The 17,792-nt window shown below is 40.1% G+C and overlaps 1 protein-coding gene across 8 annotated transcripts in view; it reads left to right on the top strand.

The window, feature by feature from the left end:
* The window catches only part of LOC129440115 (phosphatidylinositol-binding clathrin assembly protein), a 73,731-nt gene that overhangs the window by 29,001 nt on the left and 26,938 nt on the right, over positions 1-17,792 (top strand). For 4 of the 8 annotated variants that reach the window (XM_055199258.2, XM_055199250.2, XM_055199220.2 and 1 more), the window contains exons 3-11: positions 1,634-1,709; positions 1,799-1,901; positions 2,116-2,209; positions 2,322-2,433; positions 5,316-5,422; positions 6,718-6,759; positions 10,633-10,653; positions 12,545-12,630; positions 15,341-15,464. In XM_055199258.2, the coding sequence (XP_055055233.2) occupies positions 1,634-1,709; positions 1,799-1,901; positions 2,116-2,209; positions 2,322-2,433; positions 5,316-5,422; positions 6,718-6,759; positions 10,633-10,653; positions 12,545-12,630; positions 15,341-15,464 (765 nt within the window). The remainder of the gene's footprint in view (positions 1-1,633; positions 1,710-1,798; positions 1,902-2,115; positions 2,210-2,321; positions 2,434-5,315; positions 5,423-6,717; positions 6,760-10,632; positions 10,654-12,544; positions 12,631-15,340; positions 15,465-17,792) is intronic. The other 4 variants (XM_055199275.2, XM_055199226.2, XM_055199267.2 and 1 more) reach the window with 2 other exon arrangements.

Below are 17,792 nucleotides of genomic sequence, written 5' to 3'. Positions count from 1 at the left end.
TGAATCGAAATTGAATCGATCTGGAACATCTGAATCGAAACCCAGCCCTAATCGTTCGTTTTGGGGTTTTTTTTTCCACAAAAGTGTTTTCATCGCTTGATAATATTACTATCGAATGACTGATGGAATATGGACCTTTTGGCAATGTCTTTCATTCTTTTCTGGGAAACGGATTGTAAGTCAATGGGACAGACAAAAGCTTCCCAGTTTTCAATCGGAGCGCTTGGTGGTTTGGAGCGACACGGGGGTGGGTGATTTGTGGTGAAGTTGTCATTTTGGGGTGAACTATCCCTTTAAAATAACAAAAACCATAGTGTTGAGAAAGAGCTTAACTTCCTCTTTTCTTCAAAACATTTGCATCTTAATGACAACAGCGTGCTTGGACATGGATCGATACAAGTACAGTGTGAATGCAAGCTAAAGGGGGCAATCACGGGCACAGTTCACGGTAACCGTGCCTAGTATGAGTGCACGGTAAGCCTCAGTATGTCAGTAGCTTTTTATAACGGTCGGAAATACTAAGCTTTGATTGACTGCACATGTTTGACCCTATTCACTGCATATTTGTCTTATCCAGAATAATAATGCGAAGGTTGAGTAACGTCACTTAAAGCCCCGATAAGATGACCAGGGCCACCACAGGCACCATAAGCTCCTTTGAGATTACAGTTCATTGTTTAGTCTCTAGTAAAGCTTGTGTGGCCTCTTTCCTCTTTATACACCTGCTGTCAGACTGTTGTTTGGCTGAACCACCACTTTTAACCTCCCAAACTTTAGCACAGTAATGCGGCATTTTTTGTAGCCTCATGTCCCCACAATCGACCTTTTGAATACTTATGCCACAGGCAAAAAAAACGGCCCCCGCCAGGACCATTCCACTGTGCCAAGCACATTTTGCCGGACTGCAGGTCCTCATGTTGTTCCTACCTGGGGTAAAAATGCTTAAGGCTCCATCCCAGCACCTAAAAACTGTTCTGCAGACTGTTTCCTTTAATGCTCCGATCTACAAAATAAGAGCAAGGTTACATACTGTAGCTCTAACTGCTTTCTAGTTTCTATGTTTAAAAGAATCGATGGCATTGGCATTTTCTGTACGTCGTGGACATGCAATTTATTTTATACACAGCTTTCCCATTAATCATTGGTTGACATACTAGAATGTTTTCTCTTGTTCCTCAGTCTTGGAATAGTGTTTAGGCACTACAAAGGTTTAAAGGGTCCATTTAGGGTACATGACACTTCATCATGGATGCTACATGCACCAATGGTTTCGGAATGAATCATATCTTGGCTTGTATCTACTGCGTTCCCAAACATCTGAACATGCACGGTCCCATCATGATGAAACCCGGAACACTGTGTATTCCTCTCTCCTTTTCCCAAACCCACCACAGCTACTAGAGCTGATGGGACAGGGCTGGGTGGAGTAGGAGAATAGCGGTAGACACGCCTGGCAACTCTTGCACATAGTTTTGCATTTCACAGTGTACTGTAAATTCAGAAGGGAGTTTCCATTTGTCTGGGATGTACGTGCTTCTGCATACTTCATACAGATAAATAACTGCAGGAGCACATGGAGAATATCAAAATGCTTAAATGTCTGTTTTGATTATGCTGTACTTTCTACCCGCAGCGTTTCATTCAGTATCTGGCCTCGAGAAACACACTCTTCAATCTCAGCAATTTCCTCGATAAAGGTGCATTGCAAGGTACGTAATGCGAGCACGTCGTCTTTATCCAAAGCATTACATACGGTACATATGCAAATGATGATTTACCCCTTGACTTTTGTCTTTAGGCTATGACATGTCCACATTCATCAGGCGGTACAGCAGATATCTGAACGAGAAAGCGCTTTCTTATAGATTGGTAGCCGTGGACTTCACCAAGATGAAGAGAGGGTGGGTAACCTCAGTAGTGTCTTCTGCCTAGAGTCATTTCACTATTCAAACAAACTGCCTCAGCAGGACACAATCTAATCAGACTAGCTCATTACTCCCATAATTAAGTTGTTTTTAAAAGCTTGTTAAGTAGCTGATATTTTTAAAAGCCTAAGTAAGATCGAGAGCAAGTGGTGTGGAGCTCTGATTGTTTGTTTGTTTGTTTGCCTCTCAGTATCGACGGGGTCATGCGCACCATGAACACAGAGAAGCTGATCAAAACTTTGCCCATCATTCAAAACCAGCTGGACGCGCTGCTGGACTTCCAGGTAGTGTTTGCGTTGAGAACCTTTTAAAACTACAACAATTCAATCCAAGTGATTCGGTATGATATATACATATACCTTCTTTTTTATATAATGTGTGGGCGCGTGTCCGTAGGCCAACCCGAATGAGCTGACTAATGGTGTGATCAATGCTGCCTTCATGCTGCTCTTCAAAGACTCCATCCGTCTGTTTGCTGCCTATAATGAGGGCGTTATCAACCTGCTGGGTAAGAGTTATCCACACCACCTTCACGCCGCAGTGTGCTCTTATCTGATGATCTGCTTTAGGGGTTAGAAGAAACAAGTTCATTGTACTTACTGCTAATCGGGTCATTTTTTTTTCAAAGCAAGTTATTGCACAAACAACGTTTGAACTTTGTGGAGTTGTTTCACTTAAAGTAGTGTTCTACTGAATTTGTTATTGGCTCAAGTTGATAAATAGATAGCTAGGCATGATGATACAGTTTTTCGAAACTTAATCCATGCTTGCAAATTTTATTGCATTAGAAACAAATGATCATACAAATTAAACAATTTATATTAGACTTACTGAACTCATTTCACTTTTATTAGACATTACTTTAAGTTTGTATAAAGTCAGATATTAATGTGTTTTGAGTTTGAGACCACAGAAAATGTTACAATTTTTTAATCTCCCAACCAAATTTCGATGATAAAAAATAAGTTATCAAAATTTTGGAAAAACAGGCATGATTCTCTGCTGTCAAACACCGGGGGCGTGTTCGCTGTCGGCAGTAAAACCACACCCACTCATGAAAAAGCTGCCGTCTCTCTTTACTTTCAAATATCGCTACAACCTAAATGGATGCTTGTGATTGTGTTACTGTTCGTTCATGCCGCAGCCGGCGAAAGCGCCAAAAAGCGTTATAGCTGCCCTGCCAAAGACGCTATCCACACTATTCCTACGCCCCATGACGCTTTGCGCGAATTATGGGTGCGACTTCTGGCACGAACTGTCACTGAAACGACAAATTCGTATCCCTCGCAATAGGTCTACCATTAGCTGTAGTGGCTCACCGAAAGTTTTACCCATATGAGCTCAAAGATGGCGGCGCCCGCATTTACGTCAGGAATAAGGTGGATAGAAAAAGTGTAGTGGACGCTCTGATGCTCGAATGCATTCTCTGGAATCCTTACAAGGGGAGGTTTCCGTCTTCCGATTGGTTGCCGCCGAAGGTTTCCGCCTTCCAACCATAGACTTTAAAAAAAGATGGACGACGCCTGTTCGCTCTCTTCCATTGGTGAAAAGTGAAGCCACCAATGTCCCGATACGGCGCTGACATTTTGGGTCTTGAGTCTGCGCAGTAGTGATTTCGGGACCAGTCCTGCGCAGTAGTGAGCAGGAAGTAAAACCGCGAAATCAAGGCCCTGCCTTCGCTCTCGCAGAATGCGCAAATCACAACTGTCAATCATGACGTCATACCACCGTTTTTTAAGGGTTAAATAACTAACTAAAAACAACCTTATTTTAAAAACAAACACTTGAATTTACATCAGCATGATAAAACTACAGTAAATGACAGAAACCAGCTTCAGAAAAAAGATAATTGAAGTGTAATTAAATTGTTTAGTTGGTCTCAAATCACATTGAATAACATGGGGGAGGCGGGGTTTATGACCTATATTGGGACCAGTCACTGGGGGGCAATCGAGACGTTTTGACTTCACTTTTCAGGGCTTGTGCGGCACGCTTGCTTCCAACTGGTTGCCGCCAAACCGCGTCATAGCTCATTACCATAAAGTTGAGTTGATTTCAACTCTCCTCGACGTTCATACCGTCCAAGACGCGCCACCTTGCCGGAATTTGCCGCCGGCTCTTATTAAAAATGAACAACTTCCGGCCACTTCGATGCTCTCACCAGTGGCGGTGTGAACGCACAGTTATGGGTGAGGCTAAGTGTGTCATCCAGCCACTGTTAATTGGCCCTTCTAAAACAGTGGTTCTCAAACTCTTTCTGCGTGTGGCCCGCCTTGTGTACGGCACATTCCTTTGCAGCCCCCCAAAAAAAAATTATGTCAAAAACCAGTTCACCATTTAAACTTAAAATTTGAATTAAACAAAATATATTCAATTTTACTAAGCAGTGCTGATGGTTTGTAGCCTTATTTTTTTTAGGTTAAATTACACAGAATTCATGATAAATTAATGTATTTTATAAAATGACATAAAACTGGGGCCCCCCTGGCATCATCTCGCAGCCCCCAGTTTGAGAACCACTGGCCTAAAATATTCAGAAATGGTTCAAACTTGTTTACTGATCTAACTCTGCAATTCAGTACTACATAGTTTACAGTCTTTATGGTGTGTTTCAGCAATTTCTAACATTTTATAATGTGTTTAGAAACTATTTTCAAGATTGACTTCACAGGGACTTTAACTAACTGGAAACAATGCCATTAGTCGCTGTTTATTATCTATGGCTATATTTTGAGATCTGACACAAGGGAGGGCTGCCACTTGTTTATCAGCCAAATGTGATTGTTATCGGTGGATGCAGATAATCTCCAAATGACCAATTTATCATCCTGTCATGATGATCTACTGACTTTAAAGCACTAGGCTACAGCATCTTCAGTCATACAGGCATACAGTTTTATACATACGACCCTTGTTCTGAGTGTACCGCAGAATCAACAAAACCCTGTCAGACACTTCAGCTCCTGCTGTTTTGACCTGCTGACTGCTGATATATTACGGTGGAGTTTAAGAGACCAGCGTGGAGCTGTCAGCACAGCCGAGGCTTTAATTCCCTGCCAGCCCTTGTTTCTTTGCTACGAGTCGTTTCAGCTCTGATTATTCAACTGTTAAGCCAGTTTGTGCCGTTTTCCAGAGAAGCGGCCATTAAATGCTTTTTATTTTTTAGCTTTTTATTTTTTAACGAGTGACGTTTAGGTTTACGGGCTGAAAATGCATTAGGTCGTTCTTGAGCGAGCCATTACAATAGGAGTTTAACCCCCCCGCTGCTTTTGTCAAACAGCCTGAGAGCGTTTTGACAGGCCTCTGATGGATAATTGCGATCGGTTTGAGTCACTCCCCCAATCGTTTCACCTCTCTCTCCCTTTTTCTTTCTTTGTCCCTCCATTTTAGAGAAATATTTTGATATGAAGAAAAATCAGTGTAAAGATGCCTTGGAAATCTACAAGAAGTTTCTGTACAGGATGACCAAGCTGTCAGAGTTTCTCAAAGTGGCTGAGGTACCAACACCATCACACACACACACACACACACACACACACACACAGAATGGGGAGTGTTTTGCTAAAAACAGGTTTGAGGTTAGAAATACGTTACCCCCCCCCCCCTCCTTAACTCTGCAACACCAGTCATTTTTTCCTCTCTCTGACCCATATTTCTCTGGCCTTCAGTTTCACTTTTATGCATGGATGCCATGTATCACATTGTTTTGGCATAGCATTGCCCCTCATCATGTACAGTACTGTCTGTAAACATGTACAGTACATGTGCCACCTCTTCAGTTCAACAGTGACCCGGTATGTGATACAGTATAATTTTTTTCCAAAAACCTCCAAGCTCATCTTTAGTCTAATGTGGCATTCACACCAGACACGGAAGAGGCGGCAAGCGCGAGTGATTGATTTACATGTTAAGTCAAGGCAAAGACGCGAAAATGCATCCCGTGGCCCCGATGGCGCAGAATGCATTAATTTAGCATTGAAGAATTGAGAGTTGAAAAATCTGAACATTGGCGGATATTTGCGCCGCGTCAACCAATCAAGAGCTTGCTCTACGTGATTGCAGGGAGCGAGCGGATTCTCAGAAGCCCCTCCCATGACGCAAATTTCCGCGTGAATGTCTCGAATTACTAGAATTTCACGCACGAATGAAACGAGTAAACTCAAAATGTTCAAGCATCCAACTACGCACAAATAGCGTGTTTTTGCTGCCTCTTCCGCGTCTGGTGTGAATGCCACATAAGATGTCTATTACACTGATAAATACTTTATCCAGTACCTGCTTAAAAAGATCCATGTGTTAAGTGGTCTGTTTTTATTTGCTAGTCCCAAAGTGGTACATACCCCTTATTTCGTAGTCATGTAATCTGACTAGCCGCTCCTCTGATCTGTCAGGTACTACAGGGATGTGTAATGTTCAAATTGGGACCCGTCTAGTCAAACAGAGAATACCCATCACAGTGTGAGGGTCCAATTTGCTTTTTGTAACGCCGTCCTTGTCTCATACAAAACTCATCATTTGTTGGTATACCGCCAGTGTTTTAACATAGTAAATTTTTTTATTATCTTTTTTAAATGTTAATCACCTCACACCCATGATCGGCTGTGTGAGACATTATTAATGTGTGCATCCGTTCCCATTGGTCCTCCGTGACCCGCGGCATGCCACACCTCTGTTATTTTTGTTGTTTTTATTTGTTTCAATTTACAGTCACTGCATGAGGTAATGACCCTTTGTTATGTTTTCCTTATTCCTCCCCTCCTCGTTTGTTTACCGTTTTTGTTTTATGACACAGCAAGTTGGGATTGATCAGGGTGACATCCCAGATCTCACTCAGGTCAGTGTACATTTCATCTTCACATTCTGTTTATTCCTCTTTTCCTCACCGCCCTGCTACTGTGTTGTTTATACCCTCTTAATCTTTTCTTCTTTCTCTGTGTGTTCACCTGTCTTCGTCCTCTCTCTGCGTGTCTGACGTGTTGTTTCTGTACTCATGCTCACCGTGTTTGTCTCCTGGTTTCTCTGCAAGTGTTGGCTTTAGAAAGATAGACTAGTTCACTAGAAACCTAGAAAGTTTTGTCATTTACTAATTTTCATGTTTTTTGTTTTTCCAAATAGGCCAAATGACAAAAAGCACCATAAAATATGGTCCATATGGCTTATATTCCCAGTCTTCTGCTTAAGCATATGATCCGTTCTCCCTGGTTTCTAAACAAATCTTTTATATTCACATTTACTGGTGATGCGCAGGTCGAGGTTTTTTCCAACCCGCGGGTCCTGCTTTTATGAAATTATTTTTACAACCCGCACCATTAAATAGACATAACAGTTACTAGGCATTGTAAGATTACATCGCCATGTAAACTGGCAACAACATCTTATGAATCATAGAAACCAGCATGGTCATATTAATAACAAGATAGGATAATGATGCACATTTACAAAGCAGCGCTTGTATTCATCTGTAGAAAAACTATAAATACCTCTACATTAGATTTAGCAGCTTGACCTTCTTTTTCTTTTTAATTGTGTAAATTCCCGACCTTAAAGGTCACATTCTCCCTAATACCATTTTTCAAACTTTAGTTAGTGTGTAATGTTGCTGTTAGAGCATAAATAATACCTGCAAAATGATAAAGCTCAAAGTTCATTGCCAGGCGATATATTTTCTTTAACAGAATTCCCCTTTCAAAGTCCGGTTTGGTTACAGCCCTCTAATTCCCAATTGAATGATGTCAATAAAAAGTTTTTGACTAAGCTCCGCCCACAGGAATATGTCAGTCGCCAAGCTTTGGCTCAAACGGCTCTGCTAAAATAAGCTGCTGTCTAATCACAACACACTAAACAAACTACACAAGCAGAACTTGATACGTATTTCTGAAGGAGGGATGTCATAGAACAAGGAACAAGGTTTTTTACACGTGAAACATGAACACATGTTATATTGCGCACGGTAAACACAATCAAAGCTTCAAAAAATAGAAAGAACGGGACCTTTAATTTTCCCGCACCTCGTCTTCAATCTTCACTTTTATTTCTCTGCTTGTTTTGTTGTTGTGGCTGGCGGCAGAAGCTGCTTGCGCTTTTGTGACGTGAGTTCAAAGGTGTAAGGACATCACACACGTTGGTACGTAGGCCTACGTATTGCATCCTTATCAAAGAACCTAATAAAGTATGAAAATATATATTCCCAAATATATATTCCCAAATAGGGAATTGCACGCAACATACATTTTTTTTATTGCACGCGCAAATAAAGTCACAATTTCTTTACCCGCCCCAACCTGCTGAATTACCCGCGGGGCCCTTCGGTTATGAGACCTGCGCATCACTGATAGGGATGTATTGGGTGTTGATATTTATTGGCCGGCTTTTGAATTTAATTTTTGAATACATTTTAAACCATTGGCCTATCAGCTATAGCATCAAAAGCCCAATATAGCCAGCTTACATAGAATCAGAGTAAATTTGCTTTAGTGCTGCAGTAATACTGATGTAATAAGGTCACAGGTGTGCATTTCTAGTATCATTTACAACAGATTTGAACATGGCTCGACCAATCATAGTCAAAGTCTGGAACTATCAGTTTTATATTAAAAAGTATTTGAAAACAGAAATAATCTCTCAGGGTTGTCATGCTGTCTTAAAGTGTGTGTATTTTGTTTTTTAATCTTCCAAAAATCAGCCTTAAAAATCATTTAATGCATCCTGTCCTTTTTAACTGTACATTACATTGATGGATTTTGTCTTTTCTATTCACAGTGACTTAAAGAGACAATCCACTTTTTTGAAATTATGTTCATTTTCCAGCTTCCCTAGAGTTAAACATTTGATTCTTACTGTTTTGGAATCCATTCGGCTGATCTCCGGGTCTGGTGCTGCCACTTTTGGCATGGCTTGGCACAATCCATTGGGTCTGATTGGACCATTGGCATCGCGCTGGAAAAGTAACCAGAGAGTTTCTATATTTTTCCTATTTAAAACTTGACTCTTCTGTGGTTGCATCGTGTGCTGGGACCGACGGAGAGTTGAAGGCTGCGATTTTCTAGGCAGATATGGCTTCTAGGCCTGCTGCAGCCATGTTTCAACAGCAGACCTTGATTATTACGTCAGAACGAGAGTATAGTTCCTAGCCATATCTGCCTAGAAAATCTCAACTTTTAATTTTCCGTCGGTCTTCGTAAACGATGTAACTACAACAAAGTCAAGATTTAAATAGGAAAAATATCTATTTTTTAACAATTTGGTTATTTTTTGGCGCAATGCTGGTGGTCTAATCAGATTCAATGCATTGTGCTAAGCGCCGGACCCGGGGATCGGCTGGATGGATTCCAAAACAGTAAGAATCAAATGTTTAACTCTAGGGGAGATGGAAAATAAGCATATTTTCAAAAAAGTGGAGTGTCCCTTTAATGTCCATTCATGCTATATTTTAACGTGCGTTTCTTGGCTATCAAATTTGATCATCTAAAAGAATAAAACTTAAAAGATTTACACTCATTACACTTCTCATAATCTGTCAATGCAATAGAGCTAGGGTGGGTGTCTAGATTTTAGGTGAAAAGCATTTAAATTTCTGATTGTATGGCATTCGATTCCAGTTTTTTATGGTGCTTTTGTCATTTTTATTTAGAAATACTACAGGAAAGATTTGCATGGAATGACTGAAGTTGCAGTGTTGGAGGACATGTTCGGTGTTTTACACTTGAAGCCCTGTTTGTTTTCAGATTGTTTATGATGAAATAGAATGGTTTTGGTCCCGAGAGTTTTCGGGTTTTTGTTCTATCGCCTCCCATCTCTACAATGGGTGTATATGCATTCCTAAAATGCATTAAACTTTCGTTTACAAAGACGTGAAACTCACCGAGTGGTCAGGGGTGTTCACTAATATGCTCACACAAAAATCGCTGCAAAAGATGCTTTTCAACAGGTTTTATTATAGTTTTTGTCCAACTCCATTGACTTGTATTAGATGTGCTGTGAGGTACGGTATTACTCCGCCGCCGGGAACGTTGTTTGTATTCTTGCAATTGGCAAAGGTGGATTATCGTCACCAACTGGGCTGGAGTGTGTATTATTCAAGCTCTCAGCGGATCAATGTACGGGTGTGAGGCGTTTGGAAATATAGGTCCACAAGTTTACAACGAATGCTAAAACACCTGTTGGAAAGCATCTTTTGCAGCGATTTTTGTGTGAGCATATTACACCCCTGACCACTCGGTGAGTTTCACGTCTTTGTAAACGAAAGTTTAATGCATTTTAGGAAGGATTGTTCCAGTGCACCTATGCAGCCATTGCAGAGATGAGAGGTGAAACAACAAACACCCGAAAATTCTTGGGACAGCATCATATGTCCAAATTTTAGTGAAAACCGTTCTATTTCATCATAAACAATCTGAAAACAGGGCTTTAAGTGTAAAATACCGAACTTGTCCTTTAGTGCTGCAACTTGGGTCATTTTGTGTGAATTTTTCCTGTAGTATTTTTAAAATAAAATATCTGACCATAGCACTTGATAGGAGGTTTCAAACACTGCTGTCTATCTAGTTGTCAAATGTGTCTTATGATTATGATAGCGTTCAGCATGGCTTTGTTGAGCTGTACAGAGTGATGTCTCTGTTTGCTGACACTACAGACTGGGGTTAACGCGCTATATTGAATCAAAGGCATTTACTTCTTGCAGTAACTGGTTGTTTATTGTTCCTTTCAGACGACTAGAGGATCTTACCTTGTAGGTGGTGGGTTATATGCACTGTCTGTATTTGACACTGACCTGCCGCAAAGCCTGTTTGTACTAGTGCTGGGTGTTAAATCTGAGATTCAAAATGTATTTTTGTTGGTAATATAAAATGATTCAACATTCTGACTATTGCTATCATTTTAATATGATTATTATCAGGTTTTTACATGTCGTGCCACTCACTATTTGTGTCGCGGCCAATAATCTTAGACATGAATATTTAAATATAACATCTTTGATTTAAACCTAATTGAAATTGTAATAGATTTGATGTTTGATTCAAATCATTTAGCTATTTCAGTGACATTTGCGTCATTACAAATTGCTGCATTATATTACACAAAATGTTTATGGATGTTTCTGCATGCATTGCTTTAAATTGTTCTAGTAAAAATATATGAATATATATTGCCGATACGCAGGAAAGATTAAATAATATAATATTCTCTTTATTAAATGACAGACGTGTCTTGATTACATTGTTTAAAGCTACCGTATATCTCCCAGCCCTAGTTTGTTGCTGACTGCATGAGCGGATTCATGCCTTTTAAATCAGTCTATATTCCTGAATGTGGCCCAAAGCGCCGTCCTCAGCCCACACTATACTGGCATGGCTGTACATCGACTTTACTGATGATCTGAGGGTTGCCTCTAAATATATTGTTTGATCAGTTTGTTGGCTCAGATCAGCACTAAAGGAACTCTTCTGCTGAGTTGCATGGCAGTCGTACGCTTACGAAACCTCCTGTCCATCAAAGCAGAAGGTGGAGCTCTTGAACACAGAACAAAGGAAATAGATTTTTACCTGATGTCCTTTTTCACCTTTACACGAGAAAACAGCCCCAGCGGCCCTGCGTTTGAGATGAAGTATTCATATAACCCTCAATTTTTCCTCTGCTTAGCCAACAATCTCATCTATAATGTAGTCATTTAATCAAAAGCCCATTCTCGCTCTCTTTTCTCCGAGGAAATCAAATCAGGCAAGAAAAAGCAAATTAGAAGATGTACTGTAACGCTTTCATCTTTTCTTTTTATCTCCATTCTCTGGAAGTGATGCATTTTCTCGCTTAGTCGAAATATTCATTTTCTTTTCTATTAGAGTCGGAGCTACCGCATTAGTATTTTTTTCTTTATTGGCCTCTAGATTAAACTCAAACTCTCCTCTCATTTATGTGGAGAAAAATGCCAGCCTAGATCAGATCCAGACATGCTGGCAGGGTTCAGGCAGAGAGCTTACCTTTCTTTGAGTGTATAAGTGTCGGGTAAATGCAAGATGTCAGCTTTGGAAACTTGGCACCGAGCACTTGTTTCATTTGCCCATCGTGAGGTCTGAGCTTGTGCTAACATTTACTCTCATGTGAAGGAAGCAGCGTGATGCTGTGTCTATTAAGCTTGCTTATCTGGGATCAGTGTAATGCTCCTTTATATAGTTATTATATGTTAACTTTTATCAGTTTTAATTAAAGGACATCCAAGCCAATATTGAGACTAAAAATGCGTAGGTCAGGGTTTCCGGTCCCACATCTCTTGGTGAACAGAGGAAGAGGATGCAAGGACCTCCTGTTACATATCGTGTTGTTTTTAAGGTCTGACCTATAAGAAGTAATGTTTATGCATACTCTCTGATGCTTATGTACAGACAAATATACTTAGTTTAAGGTCTGACTCTTGCATGTTACCTCTATAAATGAATTCTTCTCTTAATCGGTTTCCTGTTTTGTGCTTTTATTTTCTTTGCCTGTTCGCCTTACTTCACTACTAGAAGCTTAAAGCATGTTCCTATTTGCTTAGACTTTGTGTGTCAAGCGGGTGTTACTGTAAATTTGAATGTGTTTTCTTAAACTGCTGCTGCTTTCTGTTCATGCTCATCTCTCTCCTGCAGGCTCCCAGCAGTCTCCTGGAAGCTCTTGAGCAGCATCTGGCCTCTCTGGAGGGCAAGAAAACCAAGGAGCTCTCTGCAGACAACAGGTAAAGAATCCTATAGAGAATTATTTTAAATCCAAACAATTTATGGTAAGTGCTACCAGAAAAAATTTAATAACCTTACTGCTGAAATTTAGCTATTGAAAGTCATTTAGCGGATTTATTCAGGTGTGATAATCGCATGTAAATGTGGGATTGAATCCCGTGAGTGATCATTGTATGTGTGTACAGTATGAATCTGGCTTGACATATTGGTAACCATAGCAATGTGCTAGAGTCTTACAGCTCCACCATCGTTCCATTTTATTGGGGCGTACACACCAAACGCTAAGCGTATATTCGCATTGCATTACTCGCTCAATATTACTTGCAGGATTTATTTGAACGAAGTAGCATATATTGGGTAAAAATTAGCCCTAAAACAAACAAAAAATAAATAAATTATCATCCACAACAATAAACTTCATAATTACAGCGGGGAAAATAAGTATTTGAGCATTTTTATTTGTAAGGGGATTTCTAAGTGGGCTTTTGACACAAAATTCCATAAGATGTAGCCATCAAGCCAAATATTGAATTCATACAAAGAAATAAGAACATTTAAGTATACAAGTTGAGTCATAATAAATAAAGTGAAATGACACGGGAATAAGTATTGAACACATTTTATTTAATACTTTGTAGACAAGCCTTTGTTGGTCATTACAGCTTCTAGACGCCTCTTGTATGGAGAGACCAGTCGTCTGCATTGCTCTATTCTCTATTCATCCTGCCATTTAAATAATATGAAGTCTGCCAGTACCCCTTGCTGAAAAGCAGCCCCAAAGCATGATGCTTTCACCCCCAAACTTAACTGTTGGTGTGGTGTTCTTGGGGTGGGCAGTGCCATTTCTTCTCCAAACATGGTGTGTAGAATGACTACCAAAAAGTTCAATTTTGCTTTCATCTGACCATACTATAGTCTCCCAATAATCTACAGGCTTCTCCAAATGCTCTTTCGCAAACTTTAACCTCAACATGCTTTTTGTTCAGCAATGAACAAAAGCAGAGTCTTGCTTGGTGAGCGTGCATGGATGCCATGGCGGTTCAGCGCATTGCTTATAGTTTTCTTTGAAACAACAGTACCTGCTGATGCAAGGTCTTCCTGAAGTTCTGCCCGAGTGGTTCTTGACTCTTTGAGAACTGTCCTGATTATTCTTCAGGACTTCTCGAACAGGGATCTTACGTAGAGCACCTGATCGTGGCCGTTTTATGGTGAAGTAATGCACTTTCTATTTCTGGATAATGGCCCCAACATTGCTCACAGGAACATTCAGCATTCTGGAAATGTACCTATAACCATTCCCATCAAAATGCTTTTTAACGATAAGATTATGAAGATCTTGAAAGACCTCTTTGCTTTTACCCATCATGAAGTCTTTCCTGTGTCCCTCCTGTGTAATGAGAAGCCTTTATAGGCCATCAGTTAGGACTAAAGCAGCTGATATCAATTAGTACTGATAGGGGTCAGGGTTTCTCTCTCAATACTGACAGATTTTAGGTGATCTCTTGGCTTTCTATGCCATTTTGCACCTTGTTCTCTTCATTTGTTCAATACTTATTCCCTGTGTCATTTCACTATTATGACTCAACTTGTATACTTAAATGTTCTGATTTCTTTGTATGAATTCAATATTTGGCTTGATGGCTACATCTGGTGGAAATTTTGTGTGAATAGCCCACTTAGAAATTCCCTTACTGATAAAAATGCTGATGTGTCACATACTTATTTTCTCCGCTGTATATCGCATATTGTCTGTAAACTCTTGTGTTACCAAGGCAACAACTGATCCGTTTGTATAACAAAGGACGTTACCAGCCTCAAAGTGAAAAATGAAACCATAACCGTACCGGCTTGGATGGATCGGCACGGAAATGAATGATTACCCAACGAAAACCGCTTGGCACGTAATGGAAAGCATGAAGTTGTTATCCAATTGGAAACTTATTATTATTTTACAAACCACCTTTATTAGCTTCTGACTTGTTTATTCGGGTGTATGGATTACCTTGAGACATTGTTCATTTTTGCAGATGTGGATTTAATGTAAATGCGGTTGCCACTACCTGAATTTGTCAGCGGTTAATTATGATTGTGGCGGTCAGTAGAAACTCAATGTTTGTGTAGATTGTGATTAAGCACTCATAATAGGAGTTACAGCTGTATTTTGCCTTAGTGTGTAATTGGCTATGGAGATTAATAAACATTAATAGATGTTTTATGTTTTGAACAGTGTTCAAATGGGCTTGAACAGTGGCAATTTTGTGCCTAGATTGTGTCCATCTAGAAATAATTAATGTGGGTTTAGATTAACTCATGAACAATAATGTACCTTCTGTCCAGACAGAGACATTAGAGAAGTAATCCCTTTACGATCTAAAAATGGCAATTTGTGAACATAATGGGGATGTTTTTGTCAAGTAACTTCCCCAAAGCTACTGTCAGCTTCAGCAACCATCATTACGATGAGTGTGGGCTAAACACATTAGCGTCTTCTCCTCACGGCCTTATCTTTATCTGGTCACCTCAGCTCCTAAAAGTACCTTGAGTATCTACTGTACAGCACCTAAGAGCGGAGCTCTGCAGTACTACTGTGTGCTATAAGAAAAGAAGAGAGGCAGCTGTTTTAGATCACATTGATGACACCACTGCCCTCTTATCCTGAATGCACATAATGTCCTTTGTTTCCTTATCTGTTAATATCTGTTTCTACAGAGCAAACACTCTTTCCAATGCTGTGTCGTCCCTGTCCAACACGGGAATGTCCTTCAGCAGGATGGATGAGAAGGAGAAACAACAGGCCCTGGAAGAAGAACAAGCCCGTCTGCAGGCACTCAAGGTTGGCCATCATCTTTTTCATAATCCCCTTCATCCAGAGGGCTCTCTGAAAGGCTTTCACATTTTAAATTGTTAACTCCGGGTTATTCTTAACTCTTAATAAGCCTTATCCTGTCCCATGTTTCACACTGCTCAAACTCGACTCTGGTTTATTTTTAATCCTGGAGGGTCTTGGGATGTCTCTCTTCTTAACCGGGGCATTGCTACCCCCTGAGAAAACGTCTCTACTAAAGCAATTGCCATCTCATATTTTAAACATTTAACACAAAAGTTACACATAAGTAATGCGAGATGGTTACACATATCACCTTTTTAGTTCAAAATTATTATGTTTTATTGAAACTGAGAGCGGTCCAGAACAGCTGGCTATAAATGGCAGACACATAAATGAGGGCTTAGAAACTGTGATGAAACTAAATCTACCATGGCCAGTAGCTACTGTTTTATCATCATGGCCTTAGGTAGCAAAGTCAAAGTCGTAAAACATATTTTATTTGTGAAGTAAAGGTTGATCTAGTGCTTGGGACAAATACATCAGCCCCTGAAGCCCCCCTCATAACGTCACTGTTGTAAACCTCAGGTTTTATGTGCCTATTTGCATATTTATCACATTAAAAGGTGTCGTAGAATGGAAAACTGTAGGCATAGATGAATAATAAGAGTAATGACATGGTACATGGTAATGACAAATCGTGACCCTCAAACACAATGGGTTTCTCTTCCTTATGTAATCCTCAGGCATGCAATGCCAACCTCAACATAACATAACATTAAATTAAGTACAATTTTGTTACAATGCTAAACAAAGTTGTGACTGCTGAGTTATATGCCAATTAATGTTATATGCTATCTCCAAACAATTAATTATTCCTCAAATTCCATATCTTCGTGTGATACAGGCTCAAACATAAAGTTTACACACCTGTGGCAGCCGATGACTTCTTTTTTTGAGGGCGCACGATGCGAAGTTCGTCACAACATGTATGTAGCCCGTCATGTGTGTGGTTTGTAATTTTAAAATGTGTTCGGGGCGTCGAGTAAACCTATGTGCATCACGTGTCTTGCCAAAATAAGTCCCTTCTGCAGATGCGTCTAAAGGGTTTATGATAAAAGAGACGCTCGCGTTTGCCAGATACTTGCATAATCTGCTAATCAAAGTTTAGTGTTAAGGGAGTGCCTTGCGTGTATTTTGTGAACGTGAGCGTCTCTTTTATCATAAACATTTTTGACGCTTGTGCTACAGGCACTTAATTTTACTAAACACGTGATGCACATGAATCACATGACGCAACAAACACATATTTTGAAAACACGAGCAACACACATGACACTCCAAACACATATTTTGAATTTGCCACTATTATGCGTTCACACCAGCCACAGAAAAAGGGGTCAAGCGCAAGTGATTTCAATGTTAAGTCAATGTGAAGACGCGTTGACGCGTGTCTGGAGGTCTCATGCGTGAATGAAGTGTTTAGCGTGGCGCGGTAGACGTGCTGCGTTAACCAATCAGGAGCTTGCTCTAGTAGTGATGTGATTACAGGAAGCAAGCAGATTCGCAGAAGCCCCTCCCATGACGCGAATTTCAGCGTGAATGTCTCGATGACTAGAATTTCAAGTCCGGCTTTCACGCGTGAGTGAAGCTAGTAAACTCAAAATGTCCAATCGGCAAACTAGACGCGGTAGATGCAAATTTGACGCGGCTGGTGTGAACCCACAATTACACACACACAGAGCTATTGAAAGGAGCTGCTCTGTGAAACGGCCATTCAGAGCAGAGCTCAACATTATTATTCATAACCCTTTCAAATAAGGTAATAATAGACTGTTTCATTCTGGGGGCAAATCCTAGGGTTGTAAATGGACATGTAAACCATCTCTGGATCATTTTTACATTTCACATACCTTCTATGTAGATATCAGAAAACAATTTAACATATTATTTCAGTGCTTTCTTTGGCACCTTTAATTAGATTGATTTTACAGAATGTAAACTGCTGGTCCAACTTTTAAAACCTCGCTTTGTGAAACCATTGTGGTTATTTTAATTTACATGTTAAATGTTTTCAGGTGCTTCCTACAGACATCGAAACTAAGCACACTGTGTGAAAGTTTCTGCAACATGAATATTTAATGATTTAAGCACAGAGGCAGGTGGTTGTTTGTTGCTAAACAGCTCAGCATCAATTCTAGCACGGCACTGTTTCACACCGCATAACTTTGGCACCACAAATATAAGCGGTTTGTAACTCAGATTGAAAAGCAGTGTTAGCTAAGGGTTTAAAAATGGCCAGGTGTCAAGTGTGATGTGATGAGCTCTTGAATGCCC

This window comes from Misgurnus anguillicaudatus, chromosome 21 (assembly GCF_027580225.2).
Source record: "Misgurnus anguillicaudatus chromosome 21, ASM2758022v2, whole genome shotgun sequence".
Lineage (NCBI taxonomy): Eukaryota > Metazoa > Chordata > Actinopteri > Cypriniformes > Cobitidae > Misgurnus > Misgurnus anguillicaudatus.
This window is presented reverse-complemented; position numbering and strand designations above follow the sequence as displayed.